Raw genomic sequence first — 19,978 nt, forward strand, 5'->3', positions numbered from 1 at the left:
ACGGGAAGGTCCTCCGCCTAACGGTTTTCTATTTTTTCTTATTATCAGATAGAAAAATTTATATCTCGCTTCCAACTACTTAAAAAAATATCTTGTTAATTAGGTTTTGTAGGAAATTGAATGCTCTAAAATATGGTCTCTTAAGATTTTTTCGTAAACCCAACCGTTTAAAAGATATTAACGGTTGAAATTTGACTATTTTTGGAAAAATTCTTTATTTCTTATTAATTTTATAACTCAATGAAAAAAAATTATTATGAATAATGAAACACATAGTTTTGTAGGAAATTTACTGCTCTATAAAAATGGTCTACTATGATTTTTCGATTAAGTTAAGCGTTTACGAGATATTCATCGTCAAACATCAATGCATATTAGGGTGGATCAAAAAAAAAATTATTTTTTTTCGTTTGGTTCTGTGAAAAACAGATTCCTAGACACCTCTAAGAAATCCTCTCCAAAAACCTATTCATAATAATTTTTTTTCATTGAGTTATAAAATTAATAAGAAATAAAAAATATTACCAAAAATAATCAAAGTTCAACTGTTAATATCTTTTAAACGGTTGGGTTTATGAAAAAATCTTAAGAGACCATATTTTAGAGCATTCAATTTCCTACAAAACCTAATTAACAAGATATTTTTTTAAGTAGTTGGAAGCGAGATATAAATTTTTCTATCTGATAATAAGAAAAAATAGAAAACCGTTAGGCGGAGGACCTTCCCGTTACAATTAAAAACTCATATTTGGAGAGGATTTCTTAGAGGTGTCTAGGAACCCATTTTTCCGAGTACCAATAAAAAAAAACAAAAAATTTTTTTTTTGAATCACCCTAATATACACATACCACTCATAGGCACCTGAGGCCCATACTTTTGCACTCCGTAATCAGTCTATTAGTTGATATCGGGACTGCGCGCCGACAAGTCGATTGATTTCCAATTAGAAATTGTTCAAACGCGTGATAAAAAAAAAACTTTTTTTTCTGATATTTGTTTGTCTTTTTTGTATTTTTTGCACTAATTGTTGCCGAAATGCGTTATCTGTAGAAATATAATGAAAATGTTTGCTGCTTTTAGTGTACTTTTATATGCAATAACCGCTTTATTTGGTCTGACAAATATTTTTCTGGCGTGTGGCGACAAAGTTAGTGTAGTGGAGTTGACCACTTTGTGGACGTTGAGCAATCAAAATGGCTGTAAGTGAAAGATTTCAAGAGAAATTAAAAAAAGGGTGCACGTGTCTGATAAATATTTTGTATATGCAGTGAAAGCTCTATTAAACGGACGCTCTATTAAGCGAACAACTCTATTGACCGAACAAAAAGGCTGGCGTACAGTGTGAGATTTCACTGTCCAGTCTTCTTCAAAAAAGTAAATTTAATACTAATTTGGTTGTTGTAAGCGCCAAATCTTGATAACCTCAAAGTGCTCATGTAAATCTCAGCCAGTGTAACTTATCGAATCAATTTGATTTTTGTGCGATGATTTCATATGCAAAAACACTTTTGCGATTTAATTTCACACCCTCTGCGATAACGGCTTTGTTTACTTTTTCGGCAAACCTTTGTAAAATGTATGTATACAAGTATGTATGTATACATATTCCATGCATATATATATACCATATATATTTGAAAATAAAGTGTGAGATTTTACCTTTCCCCAAAAACGTAGTGATCCAATGTAGCAATCAAAAAATATCTAACAATTTAGAGTGCTCAAATTAATTTGGTGTTGAATCAACGCAATTTATATGTACAATGCGCAATGGTGATTCTACGAAAAACGGTAGCAAATTTCAGTTAGCCAAAGTGATATATTAATAGATAACACGAAAAATCAATTAATGACTTACTGGGTTATATCCACTTATCGTCTCAACAAATGAAGGCCTTAGGGGAAGACAAAACACTGGTCCTTCTTCCAAGAAACGGCGTAGCGAAGACGGTAAGTTTCACAAAGAAATTTTAAATAACTCTCGGCAGTAAGGCGGAGTGGAGTAATTCTACGCTCAACCTTCTAATCAAGCGGCACTTAAAGCGATCTCAGCTTATGAAGTCAAATCGCTATTGGTGAAGGAGTACATAGAAGGACTGAACTGCCTTTGCAACCGTGTACATCTGGTCTTGATGTCGGGGAAAGGGGTAGCCGTCAATAAGCTGGCCTACGAACTAGACCGTTCTACAGAAGCTACCAAGATGTTGGGGCCAGAACCATGCATATTGATGGAGCTCCACACCAGTTAGTGTGGAGCACAGTAGTTGCTACACACGGAACAGAGAGTGAAGAGAGAATGACATTGGCAACAGGAAATAGGAATGCGCCATGGCAAATTACTATTGGAAGGTTACAACCTAAAATGGGTTATAGATATGATAAACCTCCCCAAGACAAACTCCGTCTCCTTGTCGCGCTCTATACATACTGGGCACTGCAGGTTCAAAACACACTTGTCCAACATTATCATAGTGCAAACTGCCGGTTTTGAGGGATGGAACCGGAAACTTCAGAACACATGATTCTAGATTACCCAGCAATTTATAGAAGCAGACTCAAGGCCGACTATGTGGACAGAGATCGCATCACCTCTAAGCTCCTGGAATTGTTCAGAGTGCTGGACCTTAGTGACCATATGTGATATAGAAGAGGGCACAATAGACCATAGATCACAGTGCAAAACCTCAATTATTTTCTATCTATCTAAAATCTATCCAGTTGCAAGTGAAAACAAAAAAAAATTATTTCAATAGATGAAAGAGATAATGATCGAAAGACTAGTCAAAACTTTGATTTTGACAAAATACCGCCTCCCTTAAAGAAAATTCGTTCTTTGTGAAAACCTTACACCTCAGAGTGATTTGAGTTTATTCTCAAAAGAGCTTTGTCTTTTCAACAATACCCGACAAATGTTTCAAAGACGATTATGTAAAAATTTCAAGTCGTTCGGTCCAACCGTTTTGGAAAAAGTTTCTTACAGACTGTGAGAATAATGTTTCGAGAAAAAGTGTTTAAAATTTTGAAAGTCGAGAAGAATTTAAGAGAAAAAGTTCTTAATAAACGCTCATATCATCGAAACTAGTATTTGACGGATCAACTTCAAATACTTAAAAAATAAGTACTATAAGCTCTAACAAGTATTAAATATAAACCAATTACTTTAAAAGTAATCATCAATAATATTGACAATTAACAATATACTATATACAATCAGCATTGGATTTGAGTATGAGATATCTACGTCATATCCTTCCGTTTATGATAAATCATCGGCGTTATCAGTTTGTTTTATATACAGACATACCGTATATTTGTTAAGCAGCATGATCAATACTCAATAACATTAATCAGTATCGTGTCAAAGTGTAGAAAGTGGCTGGAACATTCAAGTGTGTCGCCGATAAGATAAGAAAATTTTTGTTTGTTTGTAGTATGTCAACTCTGTGCTTAATTGAGTGGCTTTCGAACACTAATAATCGTGCCATGGGAGTTTCGATAAGGCGGCTTGTTTACAGCGAACATTTTTATACGCTTTATTAGGGAATCACGGTAAATAAAGTTTTTCTAATTAAATACCGGCGAAGGGAGCTTACGTGGGTATGCGATATTTTGAGTAAAACGCTTTTCGAAGTTATTGTAACGGGTGATTTTTTTGAGGTTAGGATTTTCATGCATTAGTATTTGACAGATCACGTGGGATTTCAGACATGGTGTCAAAGAGAAAGATGCTCAGTATGCTTTGACATTTCATCATGAATAGACTTACTAACGAGCAACGCTTGCAAATCATTGAATTTTATTACCAAAATCAGTGTTCGGTTTTTTTTTTTTTCGGACAAATTTTGTTCAGCGATGAGGCTCATTTCTGGTTGAATGGCTACGTAAATAAGCAAAATTGCCGCATTTGGGGTGAAGAGCAACCAGAAGCCGTTCAAGAACTGCCCATGCATCCCGAAAAATGCACTGTTTGGTGTGGTTTGTACGCTGGTGGAATCATTGGACCGTATTTTTTCAAAGATGCTGTTGGACGCAACTTTACGGTGAATGGCGATCGCTATCGTTCGATGCTAACAAACTTTTTGTTGCCAAAAATGGAAGAACTGAACTTGGTTGACATGTGGTTTCAACAAGATGGCGCTACATGCCACACAGCTCGCGATTCTATGGCCATTTTGAGGGAAAACTTCGGACAACAATTCATCTCAAGAAATGGACCAAGATCATGCGATTTAACGCCTTTAGACTATTTTTTGTGGGGCTACGTCAAGTCTAAAGTCTACAGAAATAAGCCGGCAACTATTCCAGCTTTGGAAGACAACATTTCCGAAGAAATTCGGGCTATTCCGGCCGAAATGCTCGAAAAAGTTGCCCAAAATTGGACTTTCCGAATGGACCACCTAAGACGCAGCCGCGGTCAACATTTAAATGAAATTATCTTCAAAAAGTAAATGTCATGAACCAATCTAACGTTTCAAATAAAGAACCGATGAGATTTTGCAAATTTTATGCGTTTTTTTTTTAAAAAAGTTATCAAGCTCTTAAAAAATCACCCTTTACAAGGTGTGAGCCCCCTGGTGGCCACCTATATGTCGACAGGTGCGTTAGAATCTGATAACTTTATCGATTGTTCAGTGAGTCCAGTATGTTTATGTTAATGCTGCGAAAATAAGCTTCGAACAAAGAACCAACATTAAATTTTGTTTTAAAATTGATAGAACTTTTACCGAAGCGTTTCAATTGATGAAACAAGTTTATGACGATGATTGCCTATCCCATAGCAGAGTGCACGAGTGGTTTCAACGTTTTCAAAGTAGTCGTAAAAACTTAAATCCACATGTGAGCCAATCAAAATCCGTGATCACCGAAAATTCCACCGAAACTGTGCGTGAATGCATCAAAAATCAACCGAAATCATTATTGGAATTCATGAAAATGGAATTGAATATCTTCAAATCATCGATTTATCGCATTTTGACCGAACATTTGGACTAACGAAAAGTGTGTGCACGATTTGTTCCGCACAAATTAACTGACGACCAAAATTGCTCAGAATCCAACATTCAAAAGACTTCATTAAAGAGGTCAAAAAGAACCAAAACTTCTTTTACAATATTGTGACTGGTGACAAAACGTCACCAATGACAAAACGTACAATATGATCCCGAAACGAAAAGCTAGAGTGCTGAAAGGAAGGCACCGGACGAGCCGAAACCCAAAAAATCGCGCATAGAGAAGTCAAAAGTGAAGACAATGCTGATTTGTTTTTATGATTCCAAACTATTGTCCGCAAAGAATTTATTCCATCCGGCCAAAACATTCATGCGGTATTCTACCTTGGAGTTTTGAAGAGTTTGGTGCGCCATATTCGACGTATTCGGCCCGAATAACGCGAAGATGAAAGTTGGCGTTTGTTGCACGATAATGCGCCATCTCATCGATCGACGCTTGTGACCGATTATTTGACCAAAAATCACATTTTAACCATTAACCACTCCCCATATTCACCTGATATGGCACCGTGCGACTTCTTCCTTTTAGGAAAAATGCATTTGCAAAGCGTTATACAAACGTAGAGGCCATTCAAAAGGCTTGCACCGGCATACTGGCGACTATACCGGCCAATGAGCTAAAACACTCGTTCGACATGCTTTTGGACCGTGCAAAAGCCGACTATTTTGAATAAAATAAATTGATTTTGCCAAAAAAAAACCCATTTGTTCATTTGTCATTTGTTCACATCACAAAAGTCCACAAAATAATTTTGAAAAGATATCTACTGTAAATCATGAACTTATCATTCACGAATATTTAAGTGTAAGAAAACTCGAAACGATGTCAAAAGTTCATTAATTGGGATTCCACATCCACCGTATTCTCCAAAATGCTCGCTCAGAAGAATAAAAGAAACAAAGAACACATTTTACTGCAAAAATTTTATCGAAAAGTTGAAGGGTCATTATAATTAGAGTATAATCCTTGAAGGGAACTAAGTTGAATAAAAAAAAACAATCGAACTACGGATTATACGAAATTATTTATTATAGTAAAATCATGCATTAAAAGTACTCCCCTGATACGTATTTGTTTGTCATAAAGATATATTCCGATGCATTTAGCAAATACCGATTTCTTTATTATTCGTCAATATTTTCTGATATTTTTGTTTCTTTATACAAATATGTATGAATCATTAGCATTCAGTGAAAGTGTAGGTACTTCTTCAAGAGTCAAATCGAATGAAGTGATTAACCACTAAAAATACGTTGCTTTTATATTTCAGGATTAGAGAAAAAACATATTTTAATCACTGAAAATTGCTTAATTGTTTTCAAAATATTCTCCATTAAGATCTATATGTATACTTTTGCATAAATTTGAACCAATCTTTGAAACACGTTTGCCACTTAGATTGAAAATCATCAAAGCATGAATTTTGAACGCAACAATTGCCTCTTTTTTCGTACACAAATAAAAATAAATCATTCGGTGTCAAGTCAAGTTGCAAGACTGGCTAAAATCTATTTGGAAAACAGTGGCTGTGAACTTCACCTCACCGGTCTTATAGCCCAGTCTTTGCCCTTTCTGACTACCATTTACTCCGTGAAATATGGTCGCCCTCACTAGAACACACTAGAACAGAGTATCAAAACATGGCTATGACTTCTCACATTTATACTTTCCAGAGTTTGAGATATAAACCTCAAGGTAATGGAGACTAATTTCTTGTTTTTATAGTTTGGTATTTGTATTGCTATATTTTCATACATTTTAGCACATTAATATTTATTAAATTACTTCTGAAACTCAAATAGTTAGTTATTCGATAGTTCTCAAAGTTTTTTATTGACTCGAAAGCAATAATTTCTTTCGAAAATTTCAAAACCTGAATCTTCAACCTAAGAATAATACGTCGCCCAACTTTTTGGTCACTTTGTACATTTTCTCATACCTCCGACTTTCTTTGGAGATATCTGAAGACACAAATGTTCAAAATGAACTCGAAAAATACTTTTGATACCACCAACAAACCTCTTAAAATACCCTATTTCTTTCGTATCTTAAACGCTAAAGTGTTTACATGTTTAATAACAGTTATCTTGTGATTGACAAGTATTTCATTAATTAAGTATTTGATCACAAAAAAAAAACACTTAAGTGAATATCATATCAAAGATAATACTTGAGTAATATTGAACCAAAATTTAATGATCAAGCACCTTGTAATAGTATTTGGTATAACAAAAGAGCTTCTGAAGCGAAATTTCTTTAAGCGGTTACATTGGCTTACGGGTTTCAAAAAATCGAAATTTTTATTGTCTTATTATATTCGACAATACTCTAAAATATTCTCCTAAATTCTCAAGTTGATCCGAGTAAAAGTTTCGGAGATACAGCCTTGAAAACTTATAGGCTTTAAATGCATTTTTCTTGTAACCGTGTTTTTGCAGTCGCTTGGCACGATTTCTCGAGAACTGCTCAACCGATCTTCATGAATTTCAACACAAGTCTTTGAGATAAATTTTTTGAAGACTTGGACGATGGATTTTTTCCATTACAACTATTTGAGAAGCAGAATTTCGCGAAATTTTCACTGAAATTTTCATTTTTTTTGTTTTTTGTTAAAATGCCAAAAATCCAATTTTAAGTTTTCCCCCTTCGAAGTTAAGGTTTTAACACCTATTACTTTAGATGATCCTGTAAGGAGTTATTCTGCCAACGTGGCCCCATCGTTCTTCCGAGGGGTCACCGGAAATGGCGTCGCAGTGACCGAGCTTAATATATTTTTTTCCAAAAATTTCAGAATTCCTTTACTAATAGTGTATGTTTTTAACAATGAAAAATTCCAATAAAATATTACATTTTTATATGAAAAGAATTGTTGAAAAATGTTGTTTCTTAGCTCGAAGAAACCCATGTAACCCCTTGAACAGGCCATCCTAGGTAGTCTAATATGATTTGTATAAAGTAGTGTTGTTGGAACCTGCTGAGATATGTTGAACGAAAACTGGATAAAAAATGAAGCATTAGATACTAAAATTGCTTAAGGAAGCTTATAGTATTACAAAAGGGGTTTTAACCTGTTTAATTTCGTTACTCAAATAAACTATCCAAATGAGGAAAACGTCCCAATACATACTTAAAACCAAACAAACTCGAAAAATTTTGCTTGAAGTCAGTTTTCAGAAATGTTGACGTCTGTTTCAAAGAACATATTATACATTTGTATGTATATCTTTATGAAAAGAAATATCAAATATTATGAAATAACTTAATAACTTATTGCTCTCCTTACTCGCAGCAATAACAAAATCAGGACTCAAAATTCCCATAAGTGTTTACTCGGCGCTGAGCTCAGAATACGGTGATGTATTGCAGTCGAAAAACGATGTAGATCTGCGTTGGATCGCTTACGATAATTGGACCTTTACAAAGCATTTTAATGGTAATATAAGCATCTCAATCCATGAACACCTAAATAACTAATAAACCGATTAACTCTAGTCGAAGAAGAAGACTTTGCTAATGTAAACGCGATCAATCTGACGATCTACGGCATTGACACAGTGTCGACCATACGACTAAATGGCATACATATTGGCAAAACGGACAATATGTTCATGCGTTACAATTTCGATGTGCTGCGTCTGTTAAAGCAAGAAAATATATTGGAAATAGAAATCCAATCACCTATTTGGAGAGCCAAAGCGCTGGCGAACGAACAAGCGCCATGGATTAAAGTGCCACCAGAATGTCCACCGGAGTCTTTTAGAGGCGAATGTCATCGGAATCTGTTGCGTAAGATGCAGATGAGTTTTGGCAGTGATGTGGGACCAGCAGTGCCCTCAATGGGTATATGGTAGGTCACTGGCATTGGATCTGCTCTTTGAAGTTTATGGAAATAAGATATTTTATTTGTAGGAAAACTATAGCTTTGGAGTATTATGAGGTCGCCATTTTGCGTGTAGTCGATATTGCCGTGGTGCCTAATACTACGCACTGGATCATGGATGTGCATGCTTTCTTTGATACGAGTCTATCGTATGACTTCTTTGGAAATATTACTTTATTTGCACCGTAAGTAAAAACCTGTATAGTTCCAAGGCAAGCTCGAACTATGAAGATAAATCTTCAATATTGTACCTTTTTTCGACCAAACGAAGTCACTGTTAAACCACTAATCCGATTTGACTTATTTTCGAATTCTTAAACTAACGTCTAGTGTAATTCTTGATTGACATTGCAGCGACCTATTAGATGAAAATCCACATGACGTTGGTCTAAAAACTATAAGTTACCAAGCGCCTAAAGTCTCATTCGAAGTACCGGTGCCCAAGGTGAGCTTTGCAAGACCTTAACCTTTAATTAACCCTAAATAATCTCAAAAGTTGCAAAACTGAACTTGTAGGAATCGGTCAAACTATGGTGGCCTAATGGCTATGGCGAACCGAATCTCTTCCCAATATTTGTGTCCGCGAACTGTTGGGCTAAGACAGACAAGCCACAATTGTTGGCAAAAACGGTTTCAGAAAAATTAGTTTATATTGGTTTTAGAACTGTGGAATTAGTTGAGGATCCCGAAGAAGGTGTTTAACTTTACAATAGTAATATAAAATATATTTAAAACAACAACTGTGCTTCAGGACAGGGTCGCACATTCTACTTTAAGGTCAATAGTGTGCCAATTTTCATAAAGGGTGCGACATATCTACCCGCCGACATATTGCCCGAGAAGTATGATGACGCTGAAAACGGTGAGTCTAAAACTTATAGTTGATAGAGAGTACAATAGCAGATTGAGATTGGGAAGGTAGCATGCATACTTGTTTTTTGTGACGTCAGTTTAGCGAGGCGCTATCGACAGCTTACTGACAGCAAGAGCGCCATAACCTTTATCTTCTATCAAACATTTCTTGAAAAAAAAATTATAAGTCATTAATGGAAACATTTTCTCAACAAAGTGGAATACATTTTGCGTTCGGCTCAGGAGGCGAATATGAATATGATACGTGTCTGGGGCGGTGGTCTTTATGAGTCAAAAACCTTCTACGACACCGCTGACAAGTTGGGTTTGCTGGTTTGGCAGGATATGGCATTCACTAATGCCACGTATCCAGCTTCTGACCTCTTCCTCGAGTAAGTAAAAAATTGAATTCCACACCAAATTTAAAAGTTTCTATAAACATTTTTTCAAAAAGTTCAATACGTGTTGAAACATCGCAGAATGCCAAATTTCTCGCGTCACATCCATCCTTAATATTAATAGTGACCAACGATGAGATCGAATTGTTTCTGGTGACGCATAAAAATGATTTTGGCTCCGAGCTGGAATACGAACGCTTAGAAAACGAGTACAAACAACTATTCATGGGCACAATTAAACCGGAGCTAAATGTCATTTCACGCAATTCCTTTGATCCGCGCCCTGGACCAATGATCTCCACACCATCGAAGGGTATTGAGGAGAACAAGAAAGACTTGCCGCTCGATTTGCAGAGCATCAACTACGGCGATGGTTAGTTGTACATACATATATTTATAGAAAGTAGTTAAGTCAAAAATATGGTATTTCTTTCGAATTTTTCTAAACAGTGCACTTTTGGGAGGAAGATCTCGATGGTTGCGATCCAGATATATACCCGCGCGCACGCTTTGTCAGCGAATATGGTTTTCAGAGTATGCCAGCAATCACCTCGTGGAATCTGACAATGACGACAAACGACAGCATCAGCGATTTGATCAAACATCGGCAGCACAACCCGCTTGGTATGACGCCGATGTTGCAGTTAATCGAACGGCATATACCATTCCGTGCCTCCAGCTGGGAACAGGACATCAACGACTTGGTCTACTTCAGTCAGCTTACGCAAGCTATGGCCGTTAAAACAGCCACCGACGTATTTCGCAGTCAGAGCGTAATTCGTCGTACGATGGGCGCCATTTATTGGCATTTAAATGATGTATGGGTGGCCCCCACCTGGTCTAGCATTGATTACTACGGCAATTTTAAGGTACGTTAGGTTTTTTTTAGATTATCTGACGACGGTTAGTTTAACCTTGATGGAATCTAAAGAATCTTCGTCTTCTTTATAACAAATCGACGAATTTCAAAAATTCCCGAACTTAAACCTCTAGTTGATTACAATTGAGTGGCTCTACCTTAAATCTAACATTTTCCAATTTATTATGAAATAAATTCATAGAATTTTCACTTTTGTTTCAGCTTCTTTACTATTGGTCCAAGGAATTCTTCGCTCCACTTTATATAGTCGCTTTGAATGATGCCAACAATACGAGCATCAATATAACGTTGATCAGAGAGGAGTACACGGAATATTCTGATGCGCGCAAATATGTTGAAACGATAAATTTCTACTATTGGGATAAATTGATTAGCAGAAAATCGATTACTCGTGATGAAGTTTTGGTGAGTTCAAGCGAAAATCAAATGTCATACAACTAACCGATCACTTTGACATCTCTCATATTTTAGGAGACAAATTCGGCGGAGATGCGCTCAGTGCCGCTAGATGAAATCATATCTTCTCCATTCACTGTTAATAACTGCTTTTTAGAATTTACGCTGAGTAACACTAACGGAGAAGTACTGGCGTCAACATTTTTCTTGCCCACGAATATGAAGAACATTGTGGGCATAACTGATCCGAAAATAACGGTAAGTACTTTTTTTATATAATATGTTGTATCCAAATTAGGCGAAGTTTTTAACTGAGTTCATTACAACTCAGGGCTTATTTAGAGAGCAGTTTAATCAATGAGTATTTTTTGTTTATCGAAACTTGCGAGAATGAGTTTCGAGAAGGAGTCTTTTTTATTGGTCGTATGCAATAAGGGGCATTCTAAAGTATTTAGCAAGTTCTCGGTTTTCTTCAATTCGGTCCCCAATATTGCCTTCCCTTCCGGAGAGGTGTGGGATAAGCATGAGGTGGAATCTACCATATATGTCTCTGGTTACTTGTCAATATTTAATCGGCAATCATGTTACAGATTTAGTTGATATGGATGGAGTCAATTCCTAACTTGCTGAACAACGGAACAAACATCCCAGCAGTTATCATACAATGTCAAGAAGTATAAAAAGAGACTATAGAACATATTCTATGTATTTTGAACTGACATACTTCAGCAGTTGCACAGGGTAGTCCAGAGAGGACATAACATAGTGAGGCGTTTTTAGTCCCGGTAGTTTCACAACGGGCATCCAAAAGACCTAGGTGCGTCGTCAGACATCCAGACTAACTACCTACCCATATCAGACATTACATTACATCGAAAGTAAAGAGTGATTTCCAACCTGAAGGAGGTCACCGAAAAGCTTTCACCTAATATGGGACTACAATATGCTCGAATGAAATTCGCTGGTTTGGTAAACGGTAGTTAGTAAATGAAGGAAAATGTAAAGGTTGTAATTAGATAGCCTTCGAGACTATCCACAATTCAATCAAATAAACGAGAATGTGATTTTAAACTCATAATCATATGTAAATAGATTATAGGACCCTTAATATTAAAATATCGTACTTCGTTAAATTTGGTTCAGGACAGAAAAAATTTTGCGAGAATTGCACTAAGTAGGGAAGGACTTCTCCGAGCCGTTCGATACCAAACGAGGTTTCAGACAAGGCGATTCCCCATCGTGCGACTTTTTCAACCTGCTTCTGGAGAAAATAGTTCGAGCTGCAGAACTCAACAGAGAAGGTACCATCTTCTATAAGAGTGTACAACTACTGGCGTATGCCGATGATATTGATATCATCGGCCTCAACACCCGCGCCGTTAGTTCTGCTTTCTCCAGACTGGACAAGGAAGCAACGCAAATAGGTCTGGCAGTGAACGAGGGCAAGACGAAATATCTCCTGTCATCAAACAAACAGTCGTCGCACTCGCGACTTGGCACTCACGTCACTGTTGACAGTCATAACTTTGAAGTTGTAGATAATTTCGTCTATTTAGGAACCAGTATTAACACCACCAACAATGTCAGCCTGGAAATCCAACGCAGGATTATTCTTGCCAACAGGTGCTACTTCGGACTGAGTAGGCAATTGAAAAGTAAAGTCCTCTCTCGACGAACAAAAGCCAACTCTATAAGTCGCTCATAATTCCCGTCCTGCTATAAGGTGCAGAGGCCTGGACGATGTCAACAACGGATGAGCCGACGTTGCGAGTTTTCGAGAGAAAAGTTCTGCGAAAGATTTATGGTCCTTTGCGCGTTGGCCACGGCGAATATCGCATTCGATGGAACGATGAGCTGTACGAGATATACGATGGCATTGACATAGTTCAGCGAATTAAAAGACAGCGGCTGCGATGGCTTGGTCATGTTGTCCGGATGGACGAAAACACTCCAGCTCTGAAAGTATTCGACGCAGTACCCGCCGCGGGAAGCAGAGGAAGAGGAAGACCTCCACTCCGTTGGAAGGACCAAGTGGAGAAGGACCTGGCTTCGCTTGGAATATTCAATTGGCGCCACGTTGCGAAAAGAAGAAACGACTGGCGTGCAGTTGTTAACTCGGCTATAATCGCGTAAGCGGTGTCTACGCCAATTAAGAAGAAGAAGAGGGAAGAAAATGTACACTGAGTGAAAGATTTGCTTGGTCGGTAAAAATTCTCTCAGCTATATCCTTCGCGCGGATGTCAACTGTACAATGGGTGTTGCTGTTTACAATGTCTTGATCTCAAGCTGGCTCGTGTCAGAGTCATAACAGAGCTGGCTCCTAGCAAAGGCTGACTTATTTTCCCAATCATCCAGCAGTGTTGTACTGCTTTATATGCATTCTCAGAAGTATGTGAATGAATAATACAACGGTCATTGTTAGGTAGGTGTAAAACGCTAGGGGTAGAGACTCTCGAATAAAAAAACTCGAAATAGAAGACTACAAAAGAACGAAACAGACAGAGATATCTGTCCTAACGTCGGTGGGATACGAGGCTGTCCGCTTCTCGACAATGGACGCCGAAGTAAACGCACTCATGCCGTCATTTGATGGAACAGGATGGCTTAACGGGGTCAAAATTTAAATGCAGCGACGAACCGACATTAAGATGGGTAAGGGAAAGCAAGACTACGCTGTAAGCATCTGGGGTTTCCACAGTATGATACACTAGAGTAGTTATAGATAATGAGGCCGCAGAGTCTATTAAAATTTGGATCAAGTGGAGGCATCCCAAACGATGACTACTCCTCTTGGACTTAGCAACTGAACTTTACCTGGTATCGCAAAGGACCCAACTGGTCTATGCGTGGCTTATTGGCCTACCAGATTAACCTAACCTAACCTAAAGGTTAGCTGATTTTGCTTGACTACTTGTGAAGGGGTTTCCGAAATTTTAGGCGGTAGCTGGGGCAATGAAAGCCTTATAAAACAAAGTACATAATAAAGGGTGTCAATATTAAACGTGCTAACTAAGCTATTCATTTTATATTTTTATTTTTTATTTTTTTTTCCTTCATCTCCTTAGAACGCTCATTTTATTAAGCTTTTGGGAATCTCTAACTGAGCAGTCAACTAGTTTAGACTAGACTATAATAGCTTTACATTTTTTTGCTAGTTCTAAAGCACTTCATGATCACTAACTAAATGTTATACGCTATTTTTATTACTCCTAAATTTCGTTCCCCTTCGCTATTTGACATATTTTTTCAAATCTTTTAGGTCGAGATATCCTGGCGATATTGCAATGACGACGCGCTCTCGCTAAAACGCCAGATCGCTTATAGTCTCTTGGTACGTATCAATTCGCCAGCGCTGTACGTGTTCATACAAATCGTACATCCGCAAATCAAGAGATATAAACTCTCACATAACGGCTTCATACAAGCAGATCCCGTTAAAATCGTGCATTTGGAATATGAGCACGCGTCGGAATGTATGAGCATCTCGAATGAGAATATAAAAGTGCAAACCATGAACCAATATCTCTTGGCAGACGCGGCGAAAAAGGCGCAAAATGCAACGAGCGCACGAAGACGGCGACGCCGAAAACTGGACTTGTGATAAGACGAAATTTCGAAAACTGCTGTTTAATACATAAGATCTACATATACATAGATCTAGTATATGTGTTTATAGTGTTAAGTGTGTGCGTTTGTTTGTACGTGTTTGTGATATATTGTATTTGACAAGTGTTTGAGATTTATTGGCAGTTGTGTCTGTTTTAATATGACAAAATCTGTTTATATGAAGTGTTATTATTGTTATTGTAAATTATAGAAATTGTAAATAAAATTTGTTAAGTTATAAAGCACAGTGTCTGCAAATTAACGAAGCCTTCGATTCAATAATTTCAAGTGTTTTCTTAGCATCATTATCGTTTTCGGCGCCAGCGGCCAACAAAATTTGCACGTGACAACTGTTCTAAGCCTCAATTACTTGATTTTTATCTGCGAATTTGAAAAAAAATGCCGAATGCACATTCAACAGCTGTTTTAGCCCGACCATTTCTTTCAATTTCGTTCGCGTATAAATGGAAGCTTTGCAAATCGTTTGCTCGCAGTCATAATTTGACAGTTTAACGGTGCGGTAAGGTAGTTTTATAAGAGTCTTCTTAACAAATCAGTAGCAATATGATTTTAATGAGGATAGCAGTCCTCTTTAGTCTTAGTTTCGCAAGTTTGCTCCTTGGCGCGCGCTCGGAGCTGGTTGAAGTTATAGATCTCAATGCCAACTGGAGCATTACAAATCAAAATCTGAGTGAGTTCTTAAGTTCGACGAAAATTTGAAGAAATCTTCAGCATGGTTTTACTTACAGCGGTAAGCAAAAGTAATATTCAACTGCCATCGGGCGTCTATAGTGTGCTATATGGCGAGGATGTTTTGAACTCTTACAATGACATCAATATGCGTTGGATAGCGCTGGATAACTGGACTTATACGCGAACATTTAAAGGTAAAAATGTCTCTGAGAATGCGTATTATCAAGCTCATACTACATTCTGCTGATTCCATATTACCAAGTTTCTGAAAGTGAGAACTCTCAGATCGAAGTGACCACCATATACTTCTGTATATTGTTCAGTTAGGTCACTGACTTTTTATTCAACCTTCTTTCGCACAGTTTCTCGCAATCACTTGCCGAAGCACCTCTGCAATTTGACTTTCCACGGCATCGACACCGTCGCCGAGATTCGCCTGAACAACCATGTCTTAGGGCGCACCGACAACATGTTTGTGCGCTATAGTTACGACATAACCAAATTGCTGATCGAAGACAACGTCATCGAAGTACAACTATTCTCACCGATACTGGCGGCAAAGAAACGTGCCGCCGATTTCGCTGTTAATGCGACCAACTATCCGCCGAATTGTCCCTCAGATCGCTATCATGGCGAGTGCAATGTCAATATGCTGCGCAAGATGCAGTCCAGTTTTTCATGGGACTTTGCGCCGGCAGTACCTTCCATGGGAATTTGGTAAGTTCAAAGTGGTTGCATAGTTCTAAGGGATCTAAGCTCATTGTCAAACACAGGAAAGGCGTATATTTGGAATGCTACGATGTGGCGATCATTCGCGATGTAGATGTGGTTATTAGCCGCACGAAAACGCACTGGAAAGCCGATATGTATGTGTACCTTGATGTGGGCGGATCAGAGGACTTCTTTGCAGAGCTCAAGTTCTACGCTTTGTGAGTTCACAAATGAAATATGTACAAATATGGCAACTCAATGTATTCTTTTTGCATTTTAGTGGTCTCTTGGAGGAGCCGGTTATCATTAAGGACTACACAAAGCAACGCGTGTTGCGTAAGAATCCCGTTATAATGTTTTCACAAACTTTTCCCTTGGTAAGCTTAACAAATTGGCATATATTTTATAGTTTTTCAAACATTCTCTAACGATCTATAGAACTCCGTTATTGCTTGGTGGCCCAATGGCTTTGGCAGCCAAAATCTATACACTTTCAATTTTGTGCTCAATGCATGGCTAGGCAACGAAGGTCCAAATATAGATTCGCCAACAGTTTCGCAGAAGTCAATTCGGATCGGTTTTCGTACAGTAGAACTTGTGGAACAGGAGCAAGCAAATCGTAGGAATTTTAAAAAAAATTTTCTTTTTTTCTAACGCAAAGAGTAACTGCGTCTGGGCTTTTTAGGTAATGGCTATACATTCTTCTTCCGCATAAATGGCGAGGACATCTTTATAAAGGGCGCCAACTATATTCCATCGCATGTGCTGCCGGAGAAGATGCAAGAACCCGAACGACGTAAGTACTTTTTAGTCACAGTCGACAGTTGAGTCATTTTAGGTACAATTTTCGAAACTATCATGAATATTGAGAAAGGAGTTTATCAATCGATAGCTTACCCACTTGATATCTTCTGTCAGAGGTCAATCGATTAGTTGTGATTAGAGGTCAATATTTTCTTGTTAGACTAGAATATCCTAACCTAAACAAGTTTGTAGCTTAAAAGCAGTTTGAAATCTTTAAAACAAGCTACCGAAAAATATCTATAAACTCTATCATGTCCACTTTCTCACAGTCAAGCACCTGCTTACTTCCGCCAGGGATGCCAATATGAATATGTTACGCATTTGGGGCGGTGGCATTTATGAATCCGATCTTTTCTACGAACTCGCTGACACATTAGGTTTGCTCATATGGCAGGATATGACCTTCGCAAGCGCCATGTATCCAGTTGATGCGGCTTTCCTTGACTCTGTACGCATCGAGATAGTGCAAAACGCACACCGCATCGCCTATCATCCTAGCTTGGTTGTATTGGCCGCCAACAGTGAGAACGAATTGGCCTTGGCTCAAAACCTGTACGGCACTTTGGTTGAACAGAAGCGCTTTGAGCATGAATACCGCACATTATATGTGCATAATGTGATACAACAACTAAAGTCAATGCAACATCCCGCACGCGTTTCGCCGCTGTTGTCAACACCTTCGATTGGTAAAAGAGGAGAGAAGTACAATTACATTGCGCCGGATCCGCAAAGTGCACAATATGGCGATGGTATGCTTATTAAATTTATTACACAAATAAACAAACTAATCTCTCTCTTCAAACGGATTGCAGTCCACTTCTTTGTGGTCCACGAAAACGGTTGGAATGTCAATATCTACCCAACGCCGCGCTTTGTCTCCGAGTATGGCTTTCAGAGTTTACCGCGCACGGCAGCTTGGAAACGCAGCATGAGGGCCGGGGATAATTTAATGGATATAATGCGTCATCGTCAACATCACCCCATGGCCATGCTGCCGATTGTGAATTTGATACGTCCGAATTTGCCGTTACCGCTGACGAAGGACGCGCGTTATACCGACGCACTGATTTATTTCAGTCAAATCGCACAAGCAATGGCACTAAAAGTGGAAACCGAGTGGTACCGCAGTCTACGAAATACCGAACATCGTACCATGGGCGCACTCTACTGGCAGCTGAATGATGTCTGGGTCGCACCCTCCTGGTCCACAATTGATTTCTTAGGCAATTATAAGGTATTTGTTTCGGTATTTGTTTTGAGTTCGATCTTATAAGACGTCGCATTAAACATAAATCAAGACACGATTGAAAAAAGTAAAATATGTGCTAATGTGACGTCATAAAAGAAGCCATAAATTATAAAGAAACTTGGCTTTAATCAATAAAGCAGCTCCCCGCTCTCAAAAAAATATATTTTTCTTCTTCACCACAGCTCGCTTACTATTGGTCTAAGGAATTCTTGGCGCCGATAACGATCATTGCTTTACCCGACACCAACAACAATGCTATTAATGTAACGATTGCTTGCGACCAATTGGAAGTGAGCAGCGAAACTGTGCATGTAACGGTACAACTTTTCAAATATGACAAGCTGACCGCGGTGAATTATACCAAAATCGACACAAGCTTGGTACTATTTACATATTTATTTAATAATGACACCATATAACCTCTTTTTATGGACCTTTAGAAGAGCAACAGCGCAACTCACATACAATCACTCGCCAAAAGCAAGATTTTCACCAATGACACCACCGAAAAGAACACATTCTTGAAGTTTATACTACATAGGGGACCCATTGAAATCTCGTCCACTTACTTCTTTCCAATGTCCTTTAATAGCGCTGAAGGAATCAGCGATCCTGAGCTGGCTGTGAGTGTCCTAATGATGTTATTTGTATGAATTTATTTTTGTATATCCGCTCTGCTTTTCGCAGTATGATCTACAATGGATGCACTGCATTGAAAAAGATCAGACCTACGAGAATGCCTATACTTTGAAGATCGGTGTAAAGCGACCAGCATTCTTCGTCTTCATTGATATTATTCATCCGAAGGTGGGAAAGTTTAAGCTATCACAAAACGGCTTTGTTCAAACGAATCCCACCACGAAGGTGAATGTAATATTCAACGCGGAAGAATGCATCATTCTACAAAATTCGAATGTGATAATTAAAACAATGCATGAATTTATTTCCTAAAGGTGAAAATATTAAAGTAAACATATTTGTGAAAAAAAAATAATAAATGTATGATATGAGAAATTAAGAAATATTGTGTTTTAATAAATTCTTCCAGTTACAGTTGCTATATTATTACTGTAGAGCTAAATTTTTAAAAAGTTCGACCAAATATAAAAGTCTTTACCTATTATTGTTTTAAATACCAATTTTCGATCGATGTTGGAAAATATTTTGGTTTGTACTCGTTTCAAACATCGGGTTTTTCAATAAGAGCGCTTCAAAAGTGTTTAAATAAAACAAATATAGATATCAATGAAATTCTACTCATGTGAAAGTAGATTCGATACTATTATGTATAGAACTCGATTTCTTTTGCGTGTCTACCGTATGACAATTAAGTAATGAGACTGATTCCATAAAAACCGTATATTTGAAAATTATTCTACAACTCTGCCATCCTCTTCAAAGTAGTCCCCTTGGGCAGCTATACAGCGATTCCAGCACGTTTTCCATGCTTCGTAACATTTCTGGAACGCTTCGACTGGGATGTCCGCGAGTACCCTCG

At 37.9% G+C, this 19,978-nt stretch overlaps 2 protein-coding genes across 2 annotated transcripts; both read left to right on the forward strand.

Moving 5' to 3' along the window:
- Positions 1-899: 899 nt before the first annotated feature.
- LOC105231810 (beta-mannosidase) lies at positions 900-15,305 on the forward strand. Its single transcript, XM_049450635.1, has 13 exons — positions 900-1,200; positions 8,301-8,444; positions 8,504-8,858; positions 8,921-9,076; positions 9,246-9,336; positions 9,408-9,585; positions 9,643-9,753; positions 9,961-10,135; positions 10,198-10,514; positions 10,592-11,010; positions 11,223-11,426; positions 11,493-11,675; positions 14,677-15,305. The coding sequence occupies exons 1-13, from the start codon at positions 1,059-1,061 to the stop codon at positions 15,016-15,018; spliced, it is 2,817 nt and encodes a 938-aa protein (XP_049306592.1). The 5' UTR covers positions 900-1,058; the 3' UTR covers positions 15,019-15,305.
- A 147-nt stretch (positions 15,306-15,452) lies between these two features.
- LOC105231934 (beta-mannosidase) lies at positions 15,453-19,447 on the forward strand. The gene is made up of 12 exons (XM_011213460.4): positions 15,453-15,714; positions 15,773-15,910; positions 16,079-16,433; positions 16,490-16,645; positions 16,708-16,804; positions 16,866-17,046; positions 17,113-17,223; positions 17,501-17,980; positions 18,044-18,465; positions 18,663-18,860; positions 18,921-19,103; positions 19,168-19,447. The coding sequence occupies exons 1-12, from the start codon at positions 15,588-15,590 to the stop codon at positions 19,429-19,431; spliced, it is 2,712 nt and encodes a 903-aa protein (XP_011211762.3). The 5' UTR covers positions 15,453-15,587; the 3' UTR covers positions 19,432-19,447.
- The last annotated feature ends 531 nt before the right edge of the window (positions 19,448-19,978 follow it).

Source organism: Bactrocera dorsalis, chromosome 2 (assembly GCF_023373825.1).
Source record: "Bactrocera dorsalis isolate Fly_Bdor chromosome 2, ASM2337382v1, whole genome shotgun sequence".
Taxonomy (NCBI): domain Eukaryota; kingdom Metazoa; phylum Arthropoda; class Insecta; order Diptera; family Tephritidae; genus Bactrocera; species Bactrocera dorsalis.